The sequence below is a fragment of the Grus americana genome, chromosome 13 (assembly GCF_028858705.1).
Source record: "Grus americana isolate bGruAme1 chromosome 13, bGruAme1.mat, whole genome shotgun sequence".
NCBI lineage: Eukaryota > Metazoa > Chordata > Aves > Gruiformes > Gruidae > Grus > Grus americana.
This window is the reverse complement of record NC_072864.1, coordinates 20,787,235-20,807,691: the sequence shown is the minus strand read 5'-3', so window position 1 is coordinate 20,807,691 and position 20,457 is coordinate 20,787,235. Positions and strand designations below refer to the sequence as shown.

The 20,457-nt window shown below is 45.2% G+C and overlaps 1 protein-coding gene across 3 annotated transcripts; it reads left to right on the top strand.

Annotated features, from left to right (window-relative positions):
• Positions 1-1,234: 1,234 nt before the first annotated feature.
• BBS2 (Bardet-Biedl syndrome 2) lies at positions 1,235-20,359 on the top strand. Of its 3 annotated transcripts, XM_054840651.1 has the most exons (18): positions 1,303-1,441; positions 1,948-2,125; positions 2,836-3,063; positions 3,464-3,589; positions 3,877-3,939; positions 6,850-6,927; positions 9,084-9,188; positions 10,136-10,222; positions 11,482-11,617; positions 13,545-13,684; positions 14,486-14,630; positions 15,212-15,383; positions 16,443-16,572; positions 17,418-17,549; positions 18,080-18,217; positions 18,673-18,785; positions 19,204-19,352; positions 19,909-20,359. In XM_054840651.1, the coding sequence occupies exons 3-18, from the start codon at positions 2,887-2,889 to the stop codon at positions 20,013-20,015; spliced, it is 1,998 nt and encodes a 665-aa protein (XP_054696626.1). In that variant the 5' UTR covers positions 1,303-1,441; positions 1,948-2,125; positions 2,836-2,886; the 3' UTR covers positions 20,016-20,359. The 3 variants fall into 3 exon arrangements, with proteins under 3 accessions (XP_054696624.1, XP_054696626.1, XP_054696625.1); XM_054840649.1 differs by lacking the exon at positions 1,948-2,125 and having other exon boundaries at positions 1,235-1,441; XM_054840650.1 differs by lacking the exons at positions 1,303-1,441; positions 1,948-2,125 and adding an exon at positions 1,521-1,913.
• The last annotated feature ends 98 nt before the right edge of the window (positions 20,360-20,457 follow it).

The following is a 20,457-nucleotide window of genomic DNA, read 5'->3' as shown; positions in this document are numbered from 1 at the left end:
CCTCTGCAGGGAAGGGCTGTCGTCCCAGCGCGTACATCCTTTTCCAAACCTGCCTCTTGCTGGGATGAGGGTGATAACGTGATAACGCCCGGATCCGGGCGCTGGTCGGTGTATTGATGGCACTTGTGGAGGTTATCATGTTAAAATTTTTTCTTAAACCCAAAAAATTTAAGAATTTCTAAAGCAACAGCCTTGAGCCAGGGTTTCCCTATCCAGCCTGAGGATGGGCAGGGAGCGGTCGCTGCAGGGAGAGGGGACCCTGTAAACCCGTAAGGGTCTGGGTACCAAAATCCACGCCGGGACGGGCACCGGCATCGGTGTTTCCGCAGCGGCTCGGTGGGGGTTTGCCCTCCGTTCCCCCCGTTTCCAACCTCCTCCCGGCACCCCGACGGGGGGATTCGGTACAAGCCGGTGCATAAGCCCATCAAACAGCAGCACCAAATGTAGGTGGGAGCAACGTGGCAGCTGGGGGGGCAGCGAGGGGTGAGCCGAGGTGCTGGGGATGGGGCGGGGGGGGATGACACCCCTTGGCCCCAACTGGGTGCTGACCCCGGGAGCGGGCAGTGGTGTGGGTGTTGGGAGCCACTGCGGCTGCCTGGGGGGCAATCGCCACTGGCCCCCCGCTCCCCCAGCTGCCCCCGGTACCTCCAGCTGCCCCCCCACCTCCCCCAGACCTACACTCCACTTGCCCCCCAGCTCCCCTGACCTTTGCAACTGCCCCCCCGCACCCCCATTTGCCCCATACCCCAGCTGCCCCCCGAGTCCCACAGCCCCCCCCAGTCCCACACCCCCAGCTCCACACCCCAGCTGCCCCCCCAGTCCAGCTCCCCCAGCCGCCCCCACAGCCCCCCCAACCCCACACCCCAGCTCCCCCAGCCGCCCCCACAGCCCCCCCAGCCTCCCACCCCGGCTGCCCCCCGCACCCCCATTTGCCCCACGTCCCAGCTGCCCCCCCCCAGTCCCACACCCCCAGCCGCCCCCACAGCCCCCCCACCCTCCCACCCCGGCTGCCCCCCGCACCCCCATTTGCCCCACGTCCCAGCTGCCCCCCCCCAGTCCCACACCCCCAGCCGCCCCCACAGCCCCCCACCCCAGCTGCCCCCCCCCGCACCCCCATTTGCCCCCCAGCACCCCCGCGCCCCCCCCGAGGGCCGCAGCACGCCCCGCCCCTCCCCGCCTCACGCCCCGCCGCGGCCCCGCCCCTCCCCGCCTCACGCCCCGCCCCTCCCCGCGACGCGGTGGCGGCGTGCGCGAGCGGGCGGTGCTCGGCCCCGGCGGACCCAGCGCCCGGCGGCGGGGCCCGTTCTCCCCCCTCCCCGCCGCCATGCTGGTGCCCGTGTTCACGCTGAAGCTCAACCACAAGATCCTGCCCCGCATGGTGGCGCTGGGCCGGTACGACGGGACGCACCCCTGTCTGGCGGCCGCCACGCAGGCGGGCAAGGTAACGGGGCGGCGCGGCCCGCCATCCCGCCCGCCTCCCCTCACGGGGCCGGGGGGGCCCGCCGAGCTGAGGGGGAAAGGCCCTTCCTGGCGGCCGCGGCCCGTCCTGGTGGTGCTGCCGGGGCGTCCCCCGGGCGGCTCTGGCCCCGCTCCCCTCGGCCGCACACACTCGGACGGGCCCTGCGGGTCCCGGCGGTGCTGCAGCGATCGCGGCCTGGCTGCGGGGCCTGGGCTCTTGAGCAGCGCCGGGGCCGCGCTGGTGTTTCCAGCAGAAAACCCTCTCAGCCCGCCTCCCGTTGTAGATAGAAGCCGTGCGGGGCAGAGAGCTCTGCTCGCCCCTCCGCCGGCCGGCAGCAACGGGGGCGGCACCGGGGCTGTGTGTGCCGGCGGGGGGGGGCGGCAGTGCGGTCACCTCCCCCAGATCAATAGCTGGGAGCCCGAGTCGCCAAGGCAACTTGGGTGTTTTCTGCTGGGTAATAAGATTTATTTATATATTTTTTTTTCAAGCCGTGGGTTTTATCCTGCCGTTGTCCGTTACAGCAGTGAGGCGCAGCACGAAGGTCGGTGCTGATAAAGGACTCGGGGCTGAGGTTTCTGTAAATGATGGAAAAACTGCCTTGCGGGAACGGAAATCGTTGTGCGCGCTCTGAGCTTGAAATACAAACAGAAGAGGGTTAAATGCAAGGTAGCTAATAAACAAAACATAGGTTGAAGCATAAACCCACAGAGGTATTTAGGTTGCTCTAAATACAAACGTGGTTCATCTGTGATGTTTCCCAGCATTATTATTATTATTAATTTGATTTCGGAGCCTTTAGGAACAGGATAAAACAAGGGCTTGCTCGAGACACAGACTATACAGGCATAAAGCGGAGGCTATTAAACATAATATCCTCTGATCCCCCGGCTCTGCTCCAAATATCAGTCAGAATAAAAACTCATTTATCACAGGACCCTCCTTAAATTCACGGTGTTTACCTACAGATGGAGGTTACAGATAGGTACCAGGCAAATTGTCCTAAATATTTGGGGTTTTTTTGGTAACACTATTACCAGCTGGATATAATTTGTTTAGTTTGTTGTTGCTCCCTTTGCCTTTTTGCCTTACTTCGAAGACTCCTCAGTTGCCGTTTGCAGAAACAAATCAACGGTGGCACAACTCCGCTGGCCAGAGCAGGGGTTTTCCTGCCGTTTCCCTTTTTTGGTATAGTTTAAAACTGAAAAATAACTGTCAGAAACAGTATTGTCAGCAAAAATCCTCAGTTTTTTGTCCTCGCTTTGGCTGCGTGAACGCTCTTCTTCCCCGTTGCAGTTATTATCCAAGGAATAATCTTTAATGTGTGTATACAACCACATGCGTGCTTTGTGATAATGTTTATATCTTTGTTTCTACAGGTTTTTATTCATAATCCTCATGCCCGAGGGCAGAGAACAAGCACAAACCGAATGGTGCAAAGTAGCCAAGATTCGGACATTTCTCTTCTCAACATTAATCAAGGGATCACTTGTTTAGCTTCGGGAGTGTTGAACCCTCAGCTCGGTTATGATTGTCTTCTGGTTGGAACACAGACTAATTTATTGGCTTACGATGTATATAACAACTCGGATTTGTTTTACAGAGAGGCAAGTTAATTTAACTGTCTGCTTTTTTTTTTTTTTAGTATTTTCATTGTTTTCTTTTTTCTATTCTGAAGATCACAGTTTTCACATTACTTTGTCAATTAATTATGCTTCTGTCCTTTGCTTTAGTTATATTACTGTATTCAGAATATTTTGCCTTTAGAATATCTGGAATATTTCAAAAGAAAAATATGAATGTGATTATGTCTGTGTATGCACGTGTGAGAGTAAATTTTCATAATATGTCGCGCGTCACCTAGCAAGACAAAATTTAAAATATTTAATAGGCATTCAGAGCTCAGCTAAGCTGATAGTGATAATGTCGGAAGCTCTCTTTTTTAATTTGTGTACTCTGACGTCTCGTTGTCTGCTGTTTCTTTTTCCTTTAATGTTTCTCTGTAAGGTTTCAGATGGAGCCAATGCAATAGTTCTTGGAAAGCTGGGAGATATTTCATCTCCGCTTGCCATTATTGGTGGAAACTGTGCCCTGCAGGGCTTTGATTATGAAGGAAATGACCTTTTTTGGACGGTAAGGCTGTGCACAGTGCTTTGAATGTTCTGACAAGATTCTTTCAATGGCACTAATTCCTCTTGATTTTTTTTTTTTTAATATCATAAATATTAATTTGGTTGCTGAACAGCTCAGAGCTTTCTTAATTATCTCAGACCTTAAACTGTATTTTGGTTGTGTGTTCAGTGCACTCAGATGCTGTTTGAATGTTGACTTTGTTAGTTGTTCTGTTGCAGTTGAGATCATAAAATAGTTTAGCTTTTGATAGCTACCATCGGTATTGAGGCCTGTCTGTCTTGTTTTAGGTTACCGGAGACAATGTTCGTTCATTAGCACTGTGTGACTTCGATGGAGATGGCAAAACTGAGGTTTGTAACCATTTACACGTGAATTCAGCTGTTTTCATGGTCTTGTAGTGAAATTATAATTAAAAAAAACATGGGTTATCAACTATGACTGTCTTACATTACCAGTTAAAGTGGTCTCTGTGTGGAAGCTGTGCCTTTTTCGTGCTCCAGTCCGGCAAAGACATGCACAAATGCTCAGTTCACGTACAGGGAGCAGCACTGGCCTCTGGGACTACTCGGAGTGTGTAAAACTAGACGTACTCGAGGCCTTTACAGCAGTACCGCCTTGCTTTGGTGGATAGATTGCCAGCTGTAAGGCAAAGCTGCTCTCGCTTCTCCTGGTGTAGTTTAAAAAAAAACCCACAATGAAATGCCTGTGATCATCAGTTGCAAGGCATCTGTTTCAGCAGCATTTCTTGAATATGGTTATAAATACTTTAAGTTTCAGAGAAACAAATTGCCGGCATCTTACATGTAAAAGTGATCTCTTCAAAAGCTTTGCTGTGAAGATCTTCACTTATGATTGGTAAAGCCAAGGAAGCCTTCTTCACATCCAGACCTAGTGACGTGGCGAAATGAAATATTATTTGCTTTTCTGATGTAAAATGAAGGCAAATTCTAGCCAGCATCTTGCTGATAAGATGCGAGACAAACGATAGGAAGCAGCTGCCATTCTAATTGCGCAGGCTGCAATGGATGGATGAAGTCGTGAATTGGTATGGCATTCTCTGTTGTTGTAAATATTCTTCCATCCTGAATGAATTGAAGGATCATGCTTATAAATACGAATCCTTAAGAAAAGTAATGGCTTCCTAGTATACTTCAGCTGCACTGCAAGTAAATATGATGTTAAATCACCATGCTAAAAACACTTAACTTTTTTCACCTGTCTTTCAATGTTATTCATAATTACTTAGCTTTTCTGTTTTGTTCCTCAAAAATTCTTCTTTGGAATATTTACTTAGACTATGTAATGTTTATGGTGATGTGTAAAGGGCCTCTAAACCTTCGGGTTTGGGTTTTTTTTTTTTATAAATACTGAACTGATACAGACCCTTTGCTTGATTGGGATCTTCAGGAGGTAGAAAAATCTCAGGTTTTCCAAACAATTTCTGCACAGCTTCTCTTAGGGCATATTTTTTACGTGCTGAGAGGTGGTTATAGAAAGTGGAGGCAGTGTATAATGGCTCAGAAACCAACCGATCTGTGGCATGAATTATAAATGTTTTGCACTTGTGCTTCTAAGTGTGTTTTTGTTGGTTATTTTTTTCTGCTTGAGAAAGGTTCGTTCTCAGCAGTTGGTGTAATCTGTTGCTACTCTGAGCTAAGCAGGGTTGGATGTGTTACCCTGCCAGGTAGCCCAGCATGCATTCGCTGAGATTTTTTTAGGAAACATCTTCTTAAATTGTTGTTTATGCCTTTGTGTCTTACCTGATAAATGGGCGTGCTAGCCTCATTTCCATTCTTCCCTCCCCTCGTAAAAACATGTCTGCATTTAAGACTGACTGATATTAAAACTGCACGAGTATACTTCCGTTGTTTAGTAGCTAACAAAACTAGTTTGCTGTAGTCTTTCTCGGGATTTTAGATTGGTACAGGTTACTTTCTCCCATCTTGCCAGAGACTGGAGGGGGGAAAACTTTTTCCTTGCTTTTTCAAATTCTGGTCCAGTGAAACGTAAGTCACTGAGGTGGATGAATTGAATCAAATTCAATGGAAAAAAAAAAATCTTCTAGGCACCTCTAGGAAATGCAGGATCGCCAGGAATTGTTTCAGGATTCTGTGCTTTTAGCTGGTCACGACTTCTCAAGAAATCTGTACCTCTTACATATGCTCTTCGTTGTAAATTATTTCAGTAGCTAGAGTAAGCTTAGGTTGGTGTAATGTAGTTTGTCATAATATGAAGCATCTTTACTTTGGAAGAAAAAAAAGCCTTTAATCTTAAAAATCCAGCTTCAGTATGGATTTGTGTCTGTTCTGCCAAGTAAAGATGGAAGACTCGCCGGTTCCAGTGGGGAAAGGCACTACCAGGTTTTAAACTTTCATTTATAATTCTGTCACTGATTTGATGGATGACCTTATGGGCAAGGCACTGAGCAGATCTGTTCCTTGGCTTCTCAGTTTGCAAAATAGAAGCTGTGACTTGTCACCATCTTTAGAAAGCGCTTTCCCATGGGGCCTCCTTTTCAGTTATTGCCTTCTACCTGCTCAACTAGGAAATAGGAACAAGAACTAAGATGTAAGATACGATGAGGAATGAGAATGCGGAAGACCTGATTCCATGTCCTATTTATGCGATCATTTACATCAAGTTAAAGCCCATTTGACCTGTACTGTGCACTAGTAGCAGCCACCATTTAGTTTGGAGGAGCAGTGATGGTTTGATAGTTGGATTCATTGGTTCTGAGGTTGATTTTTTTTTTTAAATGAGGGATGTTCAGTGCTAAGCAATGATTTTTTTTTTTCCCAGCTGTTTGCCCACAGGCTAGTAACCAGGAGTTGGTGTTTCTCTGACCCCACGGAGTACAAGTCAGAACTGAGCTGCAGGTCTCCCGCTCCAACGCAGGCAGTGTAGTATTTCTGCTGCGTATAATGAATTCTAACACTGAATCTTTTACAGTAAGAAAAGAGCATAGCTCTGATGTTCCAAAGTATCTTTTCTCGTTCCTACTCTAGATATTTCACTGTGCTTTTGTAGAGTCTAGCTAGACAAAAAAAGGTATAACTAATACTTGATCAATGGGAGACTCCTGAAATCTTGTCTTGACAGAGGGTACCTTTTGTTCCACCAGCCACTTTTCATACAGCTGTTAAAACCCCTTCGTTGCTGGACTTGCAATATTTATGTGCCCTCTAGGTCCTGGAGTATGTCCTTTTTATTTCCTTAGCTTAAATAACTATTTTTAAGGTAGACTTTATTTTTTTTCCTAGCTTCTTGTTGGCTCTGAAGATTTTGACATCCGGGTGTTTAAAGAAGATGAGATCGTGGCAGAAATGTCAGAGACAGAGGTAAATTACTGCTAGCTAATGTTTATTATAATTACTGATGGAGCCGAAAGTACTGTGTACTGTAAAGCTTCTCTGGTTAATCTGGTTCAAATTTATTGTGTAGTTAAATAGTTACTTAACTGTTTGGCACAGTATCTATTCTGCTAGAACTGCAAAAGTTAGAGTTTAATAATATCTTTCATTATGCGTGGGGTTTTTTTGCTTTGTTTATTTACAAACCTCTCAACGGGTTGAGAAAAGTAACTATGGCTTGACTGAAAGTCAGGGCCCTGGCCAAAGGTGATTAAGGTTACTGGATTGTAATTGAAGCTTTTGGTGCCTTCTGAGCAAAAGAATGTCTTCTACAGTTGTCCTCAAACGTGTTGACACAATCACGATGAAGTAACTTGCCCCAGACAGCGTGTGGCAGGGTAGAACGGGGTTGCCCAGGCAAAACGGAAGGTTTATATTGCAGTGGGAGTTACACGCTGGCTGTATAAACAGAGCTGGAGCTTTGCAGTGCCTGAAGTTAAAATAAAACGTGGTTAGGTTTTCAGAGGGGTTACTAGAAGGTGTGGGAGTTGCTTTTTAGCTTAAGAAGTGAGAGATCACCACTGTTAAAATTTGGTTGCTTGGAAGGGAGAAAAATACCCTTGCCATTGTATTTAGGAGTTTTCTTATCCTTCTCCTGACCCTTCTGGGCCCAGGGTAGAGCAAGGACACACTACAGGCCTTTGTCCTTGACCATCTGTGGCCTCTCTGCTGCCCAAGTTGGGACTGAAAGGCTTAGTTAGCTATTAAACCACTTACGAAGAGCTATAAAAGACAAATCTGGGCGGTGTTCTAGGAAAGAAATCTGTTGCTAGAATTAGAACTGGGCCTATAATACGTTCTGCTGTCTGTACAGTAGCCAGTCTAGAGCAGTGATATCTAGTTAAAGGGAAGCTAAAGTTCCATCGCTCTCTGATTTATTTCGAGATCTACAGTAGAATTGTTTTAAATTCACACCTGCAGTCTTTAGAGGCCTATTACAACCCTACTGTAATTTGAAAGAGCACAGCTGCACCTAAATTCAGGCAAAAATGGCTTTATACATTATGCTTTTTTTGGAAGACTTGAATAGTTTGCATTTTCTGTGTTTAATCACTTACTCTGGTGAAACTGAAACCATATACTGTTGTGATTCTTGAATTTATAAATGGACAATCAGGTTTTAAAGGGAGTATTGCTGCCTTTGTGAGTTCCTGACGGTTGCTGAGGTCCTCTGTCCTTCCTGGGCGCTCGAAATTTCAAGTGTTTTGATACTTGGGAGAAGTTTTGGAGAAGATCTGTCAGACAGAAGAGTAAAGGGTTTGGAAACCATATTTTATGGTAAAAAATCAAGGAGCATTGTCAGCTGAGTGTGAGAAATTGGTGAAGGATTTAATTTAAGGAAGTCTCCTGTGCTACCTTGTATAGAAGACCAGACAGACAGCTGCAATTGTTCCTCCTGACATTAAAATCTCTTGTCTTAGTGTGCGGAAAAACCTGCATTTCCAAGCACCGAGACCCTTAGCTCAATGAAGAATTGTAAGTTAATGGGTCTTAAAAGGAGTGAGAAACAGGCTGAATTATGACTCTCGTGTCTTTCCCTGGAGCTGTTAACCTATACAGGCAATTCCTAGCCTGGTGTTCTAATTGTGTTCCAGAAAAAGTCCAACTGTGGGAGCTGTTAATTTTTATCTCCTTAATCTTGGGCAAAGATTTTCTACCAATAATATCTCTAGGGCTTTCCCAACCCATGTATTGTTGAACTCCTTGGCATCCTCAGGTCCTGAAGCTTTAAGGCATGTTGTGTGTTTGGAGTAGGTTTTCAGTGATAATGTGTTAGCACTGATGACCACAGGAATCCTGTGAGCAGTTGTGCTGCTGCTTGTGGTAGGAAATATTTGGTCAAAGTACACAGTTTGAGGGCAATTCTGCAATCTTTGCTGAAGTGTATCTTAACGCTGGCAGTGCAGCTTCTGTGAGGAAATCCTACAAGGCCTTTGGTGATTTCAAACTGATTTTTAAAAACAGTTGCTTCAGTATTTAGCGCTTCCTCCAATAGACTTATTTAGCATTTAAGTAGTGTACAGTTCATGTGATAGATTGTTTTCATTCCTATATCCTCTCTCTCCCTCCTTTCCCCCCACAAGACGATTACTGCCCTTAGCCCCATGTACGGCAGTCGGTTTGGTTATGCTCTTTCCAATGGGACGGTCGGAGTTTACGACAAGACAGCTCGCTACTGGAGGATTAAGGTTAGTCCAACGGTGGAATATCAGCGCTGAAAGCTTGAAGGCTGCTAGGAGATTTGGTACCTAATCTCAAGTCGTTCTGATCTTATCCTGACTCCTTACATGAATTTGAAATTTTCTGCCAAGCATGACAATGTAATTTTGTTCATACAAAATCTACCTATTTTTATAGATAACATGCAACATTAATATCGTGTCAGTACCTTCAGTGCTTTTGGGACTGTTGGCGATGGCTTAAATGCTGATAGAACCGCACAGCTAGGGATGCTTCAGCTTTGCAGGATCGCTTAAGCAGCAGAGAAACTTGAGTTCGCTGTTAGAAAATGCCTCTGGCTGTATTGTTGAATCAATAAACTGTTTTTCAGAGACTGAATTAATCTTGCATTGTATATGTTCAAAGCTAATTTTTTGCATCAAGAGCGATTGGCTGCTGTGGCAAATGATATTAGGAAGATCCTTTCCTGATGGTCATCTTAATATTCTTAATATAACACAGATTAGAACAGTTTATTTAATAGTAATAAGAGAAAGAACTCCTTAGGAGGTGGCAGGAAGAAGCTAATGGCATTCCTTGGTGGTCTCATTTTATGACAGTGTTGAAGCTCTGGGGTTTTTTTCCTAGAGAATTTGGCTTTTTACACTTTGTTTTTTTGAATTCTAATTATCCCCTTGGATGAAAATATATTTAAAGGAAAGGTTGGATCATTTGAGAGCAGCGGACTAGATTTGTAACGCAAGGGGTAAGATTTCAGATGTGTGCGTGACCTTAGAGATGGTGATGCTAAGACTTCCTGTTACAAGACATTTTGGTATTCCTTTCTGTAATCAGAAATCCTTTTTGTAATCCTTTCTGTAGCCTCGTACTCCAGTGTCTTGCATGTCAAGCACGCGCAATTGAGAAAACATAGGCAGACTTAAACTTGTTCTTCTTTTTTTTTTTCTGTCCTCAGTCGAAGAACCATGCGATGAGCATACATGCGTTTGACCTGAACTCTGATGGCGTGTGTGAGTTGATCACTGGCTGGTCAAATGGGAAGGTGAGTTTATACAGGGGGGAAACGAGGACCTGTAAATCTGGAAGCTGTGTTTAAACAGGGCTGTTAAATTGTCTGAAGGAGAACAGCCGAAAAATTTAAAAAGCCGAGTGCTGAAGAACTATTGCAGCAAACCTAGTTTGGCTGGTGAATCCGGTGCCAAGTGCAAGATCAGAGGAAAGCTGCTTCCTCTGCTTAGCTCAGAGTCAATTGCTAAGGTGTGGTGAGTTGTTTCTATGGTAGCAGAGATCATATACCACATCCTAGAGCTCCTGAGTGTCTCTTCAGCTGCCTCTTGAGCACATGCTAATAGTCCTCTGCCACGTTTCCTGAATGTTCTCAGACTACAGGGAAGACAAAGCGGTTATGTAACAGGAGAGCAGCGTCAGTCCTGGTTACGGCAGGATTAGAACAAATCCATCAAGCATCATTTAATTTTATGTAAAGGCATTCCATACAGCTCAGTCCTAGTCTCTTAAGCCTGTTGCTTGGTATTCCCCTTAGCCAGAAATGACTGTTCTAGCTGCCAAATCTCTCCTGGACGCAGCTTGCCAGGTTTTTTTGTAAAGCTGTGCTTCTTTCTTCACACCTCTCATTACTCTCATTAGCCTGGGGGGAATTTAATTAACTTCATATCAAGCTGGCAGCCTAGAGCCCAGATATGTTGTAACTTACGTTGGATTAGGTGTATAACATTGTTAAAGACAGAAACTCTCCTTGCTTTACTCCCTTTTCTGTTCTTTTCCACTGGCAGTCTCGACCCTGCTCGTTGGTCTGAAACAGTCCCTAGAAAGAGTAATGCTGGGTGCCAGGCTTTGGAAAAGACACACTGCGCAAACGGAGACCCCCTCGCCATTCTTCTCCAAAGAAAGATAATAAAAGGTGGTGGTATTTGCGTATAAAAATAATTCACCACACGAAGGCTGCAGCTAAGCGGAGAGGTTGTAAATACTGCACTAAGGTTATATTCTGGTCCCATCATTGCTGCGTTCCCAGTGCAGACTTGCAGTCCCCTTCTTTCCTTCCTCTTGTTTGTAACTTGGGGAGGTGTCTCTGAAGAGCTTCTAGCTGAGTCTATCTGGAGGTCACTTCTCGATGGTATTTTTTTCATGCGTGGTGTTCTGATCAGCAGAGCTGCAAGTTCACCCGCAGTTCCGTACGTGGAGCTGGCTTTCGGTTAACAGCTCAAAGTACAACGTGACTTATATTTTGGAGCTAGCTTTTCTGTTCACGCTGTGCCTTGGAACTCTTTGTCGTTCCAGGTTGATGCGCGCAGTGACCGAACTGGGGAGGTCATCTTTAAGGACAACTTTGCTTCCTCAATTGCAGGGGTGGTGGAGGGGGATTACAGAATGGATGGGAGCACCCAGTTAATCTGCTGTTCAATTGACGGTGAAGGTAAGAGCATTGTTCGGGATATTAATTTAATATACAATAATACCAGACACATCACATCATCTCAGATTAGCTAAACGTCGTTTCGGTTCCATAGGCGTTTTTCTGTGCCAAATTCCCTTCACTTTATGCGAAGTTAAGGCAATTTTGAGTTAACACTATCTGCAAAGAGGATTTTTAATATTGTTTTCTCTGTGATAACCAGCATGTGTTTCATTGTGATCCAAGAAGCCGTCAAATTTCATTTGCCTAACGGAAGAAGTCCCATCCTAATAATGCAAAGATAACTCTATTTAGTACAGTCTGTGGTTCTTCAGGCAGCATTATTATAGATGAACGTATAGGAAATCTTTTTTCCTATATGTGATAATTCTTTGGCCACTTCACAGTGGGTAGAGGTGTTTAGAGAGCTAAGGGTATGTGTGTTTTGGTTTTCTTCTAAAGATGATTAGTTTTTATATTAGAAATTTTAGATGTTAACAGCATGTTGTTTCCTGGAAAATGTTGTCCTGAGTCTGGAGAATGGGTGGATTTATCCCACTGTGCATTCAAGAAGTCAGACCTGGTTACTGTGAGTGGAAACAAATATGATCACAGATTATTTAAATAAACTCAGCATGAATTTACAGGGATGGCTCTGGGAAAGACACTGGTGTGATTATCCGACTGCTTGGCGTCAGTGGCCTGAGACAAGCAGGTCTGGCACAACCCATTTGGAACAAAAGCCTGTCCTTGTTAAATAGCACAGTGTTTTGCTGTCTGTCTTAATCACAGGCTGCAGGATTTTGCTGCGCTTGGGCTACAGCATATAAACCTTTTTCCCAAGCTTACAGAAGGGGAATATTGTACGCAGTTCTGAAGATACCTTGTCCTAGCAGAGCTGTGTAGGTGAATATCACTGAACATGATCATCCTTTTCTGATGGGTCCACCAGAAACAAACCTAGGCATGATGGGGATCTCTTCAGGCGTTCGTTGGGGTTATATGGATGATGTGTTCTCATAGTCCTTGTCCTTAGAGTTCTGTTTGGGGGGCCAGCATCCTTTCACGTGAGGCGGTGTTCTGTGTTTCAGCGCATTTTCTGTCTTGCTGTCCTTTAAAATGAATGATTCACTCAGAAATAATAAAGCGTGTCCTTTCATCGGAGTACAGTGTACATGCTGAATGCTTTTCAAGTTCCCTGCAACTTTTTACAGGGGTTACGCAGTCAGGCAGCGTATTCTTCACAGGTATAAGACTTTTGTCCCTGGCTTTCGTTGTCAGCTGCAATCAGAGCACGCAGCCCTAGAGCAAAATGGAAGTTTATAGCAAGCGTCTTTGTCTCATCATCTGCTCAGCTCTTCTGTCTCCACGGGCAGTTGGAGATATTTCCATAACTCTGTGCTCCACTGGGATACTGGGAAACAGGTCTTACCCCTTGAAGTGAAGGATCCCTTGATTTGGGAGAAAACTAATGTGGGTAAATGTTGTTTACTGGCTGATTGACAGTGACTTACAGTCACTTCCAGACAGTAACAATTCCTCTGAACAGCTCTAGAAATCCAGGTACATAATTTATTAATTTTGCATAATTGCAAACTTGCCTAAGCACCTGAAAGAATGATTGCAGTGGGAATCCTCTCGCAAAAGGACTGGGCGCTGCACTTGTCTGGTCAGGTGAAGACAGCTTAAAGACAGGTTGGAAATTCACCTTTTTTTTTTTTCTTTTTTTTTTTTTTTAATGTGCAGTTCTCTTGCCTAATCACCAGGAAAGTCACAGCCTCTGTGGGTGTAAATAAATGCTCAGGTTTTCAGCTGAATGGTACCAGCTGAAGACCAGAATCGGTGTCTGCTGCTGAGGTGGTACAAGGGGGGCTTGTTACAGAAACTAAAGTTTTGGGGAGGCTGTGAAAGGCTTTGCTGAAACTGGCTATGTTTTGTTTCTGTACAGTCCGAGGCTATCTGCCAGGAGGTGAGGAGATGAAAGGAAACTTAATGGATACAAGTGCTGAGCAGGATCTGATCCGAGAACTTAGTCAAAAGAAACAAAATCTGCTGCTGGAATTAAGAAATTATGAGGAAAATGCAAAGGTACCACTTAAACAATGCGTAGGACCAAACCATTGCTATCATCCCATTGCTATAAATCCGGCGTAATCTGGGAAGCGTTCGTGGGGCAGTCCAGACAAGTCAGAGCTGTAATCTATGAGGACACAGTGAGATTGTCTGCTGGGGATTCCTGTTTCTGCATCTGGCTCGCTCCTTGTGCAAGTTCAGAACTTGTTTTTTGTATTTTAGTAAGTAACATTTTCTTTGCTCCTTCAGCTTGCCAGAGCAGTTGTGTTTGGAGCTGGATTCTGTTCAGCCCTGGTTTATGACTGCAAATTGTAATTTTCAATGCATAAACCAGCTCGGGAGTCAGAGGGGATTGTGTGAGAGGATCACATAGTTGGGTGAGGGCTGGGAGCGCTGCCAGGGTGTAGGAAGCACACCTGTGGTTTGACGGTAAAGGTGCAGAAATAAAGAGCTTTGAAAAATACTCTGAGAAAAGAGCATACTCGTATTTGAACAGTAAATGCCCACCATAGCAAAAGCATGGAATTATATAAGCTTGTGCTTAAAATTGAATATATGTTAAATGCCTTTCTGAATAAAGGTTTGGGTACAGAGCTGAGCTCCATCGGCAATAAAGCACTTGAACAAATTATAGCACAAGTGTCTGCAGCTCCATGCATAATCCAGCCGCTATTCGTATCCCGTGAAGTGTCTGGGAATTGCTTTAATACAACCTTCTCCTCCAGGAAAAGAGAACTGACTTACATGTATGTTTTCTAGGTTGCTTGAATGAAAATCTTGAAATTCTGATACTGAAGGATATGTGTTTTGCAACAGGCTGAACTGAACACTCAACTGAAGGAAGCTGATGGGCAGAGAGGTGTGATTCCAGCAAACACCCAACTCCAGACAGCCCTCTCAGTTAATCTGGGCTCCGACAGCCAGTCTGCCCACGTGGAGCTGTGTATTTCCACCACAAATGGTGAGTGTTAACCTGCAACCATTGACATTCATTTCATGTAAATTCATGCAAACGTTTAGTTATATTTAGCTGATGATTTGCCTGTCTCCCCTTTATTGTCTGTAATTTCCCCTTTGTGGTTGCTTTCCTTTCGCAGAGTTTTGAATCAAGAAGTGTTCCTTTGATGGGTCTCAGGGGAGAGGAGTTTGATGGAATTTGTTTCTTGTTATGTGTTATTTTTCAAGGCAATTAACGTTTAACTTGGATGAAACAACTCTCGGTGATCCCTGCAACGCTCCTTGTGTTGACTCTAAACATGAACCTACAACTGTGTTAGCGAGGGTGTTGTGTGAATGCAGCTGGACCTCGGCTGACTCTGTTTGCCAAACTGGAAGTACCCCAAGATAGCAAATTCCCCTGGCACCAGGTGTGCTGAGGATGCAGTCAGTTCCAGATGCGGTAGTGCTGGTCACCCAGGATGTTTTAACAATTCAGGGGAGGGGGTGTAAAGAGTTGACTGTGCTGAATTCTGAAAACAGTGGTGGTTTGTTCACAGAGGACAGCTGTTAATTTAGGAACTGCTTTTTCTTCCTGTTGCTAAGACACAATCATCCGTGCTGTGCTGATCTTTGCTGAAGGCATATTTGAAGGGGAGAGCCATGTGGTACACCCCAGTCTCCAGAACCTCTCGGGCTGTGTTCGTGTTCCCCTTACTCCACCCAAAGATGTCCCTGTGGATTTACACATCAAAGCCTTTGTGGGTTACAGGAACAGGTGAGTTTTATGTTGTGATCTCTCCTGGTCTCCAGAGCTAACTGCATGACCAGGAAATGGCAAGGATGCGGCTTCATGCTTGTCCCATGGGAAGTGCACTGTTAATTCCCTGGTGCCTCGCTTCTCTGTGTTACTGGAAGGAGAGCTGGAATGCTTTCTTAAAAACACTCTTGCGCCTGTGATGCTGAGCTCTTCTCCAGAGCATTTAGACTTTGTCTGGAGTCATTGGGACCTGCTGTGCTCTGGCTCTGCCTTTAGGGGAGCAGTGAGCATTTTTTTCTCCAGGGGATCCCTTTCTGTGGGCTCATGATGGAGCCAGGAGAGGTAGAGGCTGCATCTGGGCTGCCTGCTCTGAGGTGCTGCCTCTCCAGGCCCTGCCTGAATGGTGGCTGCTCTGGACAAAGTATTTGAGCAAGCCCAGAGGCACAGTGGTGGCTTTCAAGCTGCAAAGTTAACCCTGAACCCATTTGTCTTCAGGGCAAGTAAAAAGTAGCGTATGCCTGATTCAAAGACAACACTTTCCCAGTTTCCCATAGAAATAAAACGTCTCTTGATATACACTTGACACCAGCTTTCTCCCTGCTTGTGTCTGCCAGAACTGGCGGTGCCCCAGGAAGCGGCATCCTTTCCCTGCCCAGGGAGGCATATTTTAAGACTTAGCCAACCACTGCAGAAAGAATGTATGGGACCAAATTCCCTTTTTGTTTTCTCAATTTTTTTTGTTGTCTTTATTATTGCTTTTAATAAGACTTCACTGAACCTGTAGAGAAAATATCCAATCACGTAGTAAAATCTGAAATGTGTTAGCCTAGAGAATATATTTCCTTGGAAGGATTACGGAAAATGTAAGCAATGGGGAGGAATTGTTCAACCTCGTGATGTGATAAGCCTGGAATTTCCAAGTTCCAGCATTTTTTCTGAGAAACAGTAAACAGCTGATTACATAGCTGGAAGCTGCTGATCTCAGTCGCCAGCTAAAAAAGAATGAGGAATCATTGCAATTGGTGAATCCCTGGTATGTTAGTAACTGTCTCTATTTTTCCTTTGGATTGCCTCCAGCACGCAGTTCCATGTGTTTGAGTTGACAAGACAGCTTCCCCGCTTTTCAATGTACGCCCTGAGCAGCCCGGACTCGGCCACGGAGCCGCTGAGCTTCGTGAACTGTACAACGAATGAGAGGCCCCAAAGGGTGAGTTTCCGCTCCGCCTCCTATTTTCTGGTCCTGTGTAGGCAGAGGGTTTGCAATTAGCTTGAGATTTCCAAGAGCAAAGGAAAAATTACCCAGTGAACTGTGCTGCTGGCCTGTGGAGTCTGCATATTGCAACTCGACTCTGTGTTTTTTCCCTCCTTTAAAAGATGCCTCAATCGAGGCATTCCCTGCTTCAGGAATTCCTGCAGCTGCAGGAACTAATGGCCTGAGATCACGAGGCATTTCAGATATTACCTTGTTCGCTGTGTGACATCGGATGGCACGTCAGCGGCAGGAGCCCTGTAGTGAGCTATGAATTTTAGAAAAGAGCAGAGAACAGGAAAAAGGCAGTGCAGTGCCCAGATAATGGCTCGGTTTCACAACAGATGAGCAGCAGTGCTGTAGCTTTGGTTCAAAAAGATCTGAATTGTGGCATGGTCATTTCCCTCATGACTCTAGGGCTCTACCATATTTACCTGACATTTACTGCATTAAATGGCCAAGGCAAAAAACCAAGATGAAATAAAACTTTCCTTTAAATTCTTGCAGTAGAACCAAACCTTGCTTCCCAGCTTTCTCCGGTCTCCGGGCCTGGGCTTTTGTTTTGACCTTGGGCTGTGGTGGTTGGATTTGATTTTCTTAGGAATATTCAGCTTTGGAGCAGGGAGTCAACTATCCCCATTCTAACAAGTTCATGACATGGATTTAGGGATGAAATTTAGTAAATGAAATTTCCAAGGTAGCCTGAACAGAGCTGTGGTGCACATCACGTGCAGGGACATCATGTGGCTCTCCAGGCTTTCCACACTGGTGGTGGCTGATGCTCTTAATTTTATTTTTGCAAGATTGTTATGTGGCTGAATCAGAGCTTCTTGCTACCAGAGGATGCAGAGTTTCAGAGCGCTCCCTTTCAGGTTTGCTTCACTTCCCTTCGTAATGTCGGTCAGCTCTGCATCAAAATCAAGCCCGGCGGAGAGGTGAGTACCTTCATGGGCAAGGGGAACACCCGTTTAATTATACTCTGGTGAAACTTAAGGGTGGTGCAAACGAGGCAGTAAAAATGGAGGGCTGAACAGGCAGAGGAAACACTCGTGTTTTAGGGATGTTTTTGGAAACTTTTTTGTGTCTGTTTTACTGTTAGTGAGTAGAATTCCAGGGCCGGTCAGCGAAGAAAACTGCTTAGCCTACAGATCTGTAGGAAGGTCTTTGCTCCGACACGGAGTGGTTTCAGGGAGCCATCAGTTGAGGCACAGAGGCTGCCTGGAACTCTTGCACTGGTCCTGTATTCACAGATGCCGCTTTGCCCCAGGCCTGAATAAAAGCTCCTTCGAAATCAGTGTCTCTTTATCTAATTAGAGCCTGGAGCTCACTCCTGCAACAATTTTACCTCTTGATAGACTGAACTGCTTTGAGCCTGCGTAGCTGTCTGAGAAGCAGTCCTGCTGGGCCGTTCTGGGAGGTGTTTTGGCACAGAAAAGTGCTGAAGATATTCCTTCCTTTCTGACAGATGTCCATCAACACGGATGATATTGATCTAGCTGGTGACGTTATCCAGTCAATGGCCTCCTTTCTGGCCATCGAGGATTTGCAGGTGGAAGCAGATTTCCCTGCGTATTTTGAGGAGCTGCGGAAAGTGTTGGTCAAGGTGAGGAGGCATCGGGCATTTCTAAACTGTCAGCTAAACAGTCGTTGGGGGTGTTTGTATGACAGGATCTCTAAACTGCTTTATCTTCTTCGTGGAAATCGGCCAGCGATGGCTTGCTGTATGTTCTGTGCAAAGGATAATGGGACACACTCAACTTTGGTTTTGTTCTGTGGAACCGGTCCTCAGTCCCCAGACAATTGGCTGTTTAGAATAATGTAAATATGTTTTCTGGGAGACTGAGCTGTGGATTTGAGTCAGGGCGTAAGGTCTGTATCTCAGCCTGATCACGCCCTTTTGGGGGACGGGGGTGGGGGGAAGGAGAATGGTCCCAGGGATGCCGGTACGTTAAATTGGGATGTTCTTTCCTATTATGCTGGGCCAAGGTTTACCTGGAACAATTCTGTGTGCGCCCAGAGTGCCGGGGGCCCTGTCTCAGCCCTGTTTGCCTTGGGCAGGTGGACGAACACCACGCGGTGAATCAGAGGCTCACGGCCGACATGGCTGAACACTCCAACCTCATCCGCGGCATGCTGGTTCAGGCGGAAGATGCACGACTCCTGGGAGACATGTGAGCAATTGCTGCTTAGCTTGCATGTTTTGGGTTTAGAACGGCCGGTCTTTGCTTTTCAGGCAGAAGAGAGCACAAAACCCCATCTGTGTGATAGAGGGTTGCCTTGTTATAACTCTTGATGTAGAATTGGTCCCTTTGCTGGTCCCACCTTGAGCCTTGCCTTGTTCTTGTGGTGGAAAACCAGTCTGGGGAAGGCAAAAGGGCAAGGGTAGTGGCTTAGAATAGAGCTGGTGGGGTCAATCAACCTTGGGATGGTGAGATACGTTAGAAAAGATGCATTAAGGGAAGAAGGTGGTAAGAGCTGGTAACTGTGGTAGCCATCACAACCATGTATTGCTACACCTTTATATCAACAAACCGGGAAGGACTTTCCTGTCCCCAGAGACGCAAATAACTGGAGCGATTCTTCCCCCAGGAAAAACATGAAGACACGGTACATGGAGCTGTATGACCTTAACAGAGATTTAATAAATCAATACAAAATTCGTTGCAACAATCACACGGAGCTGTTGAATAACCTGAAAGCTGTGAACCAGGCAATCCAGAGGGCTGGGCAGTTACGTGGTAAGTATGTGTGTTTGGAGGGACTGGGGAGTCTTGGACAGACAAGGTGTGTCTCAGAGGCCACCTGGGTTGGTTAAGGATCAGGATTGCTTTCATTTTTCAGTGAACTGTGAGTGTCCAGTGTAATTTGGGATCACAGTTTTCAAAAGAACAGTTGGAAGCAGTTTCCAGCTTTCTGGAGGGTATAGAAATTACTAGTTGTGTTGAACACAATTTTAAAAACATTTTAAAAGTAGTGTTTCAGTTCTTCATTTATAATTCTGCCTCAGAAAAAAAAAAGCTATCAACTTAAGCAAGGTTGGTTGTTATGAGTTCTGTAGGTCTTTGGGGAAGGAGGTATTTTTTGTGTATTTATAGCATTCCCCTTTCAACAAGGCCTTTAAGCTCTTCTGTAATAGCACTACAGAAAATTAAAGAGAGGATTTTATTTACATATTAGAAAAAAGTGTTTAAAAAATTTGAAAGAAATCCCTAAATTTTGAGGCTAGACCTAATAAGTATTTTTACCAGTTTCTCAGTAACTATTTTTTCTTCATTTTTTTTTTTCTCTTTACAGTTGGCAAACCTAAAACACAAGTGATCAGTGCTTGTCGGGATGCAATAAGAAGCAACAACTTTAACATGCTGTTCAGGATAATGCGTGTGGGAACAGCCTCTTCTTAAAACAACCAGCGGAGCAACAGTTCCACAGCGCTTCCACGCAGTGGGCAGCTAACGGACCAGGAGTGACAAGCGGTTAATTCAGTCCCCTGCTCCACTGCAGGGTGAAGTAATTGCAAAGGTAGCGTTTTAGTTAAGCCGTCAGGCAATAAATGTTGTTATTACGCAGGCCAAAGGACAGCAAGCTTCATGAAGAAAGCGTCAGAGTTTAAGTGCAGATATGATTATTTATGCAAGACAGAGGTATAACCTTGGAACAGTTATTTTTCTTACAGTAACTTATTTATGTATTTTAATATATTTTGTAGTTAAGGCATTGGCCTTTTCCATTAAAACATTAGACTGGTTTGACTGCTTTTGATCTGATTTAGTTGGGAAGGTGCGTATGGTTAAGTTTATTTGTTGGGGGAAAAAAAAACCCAAACTGCTTTTCTGGTTTTGCTGC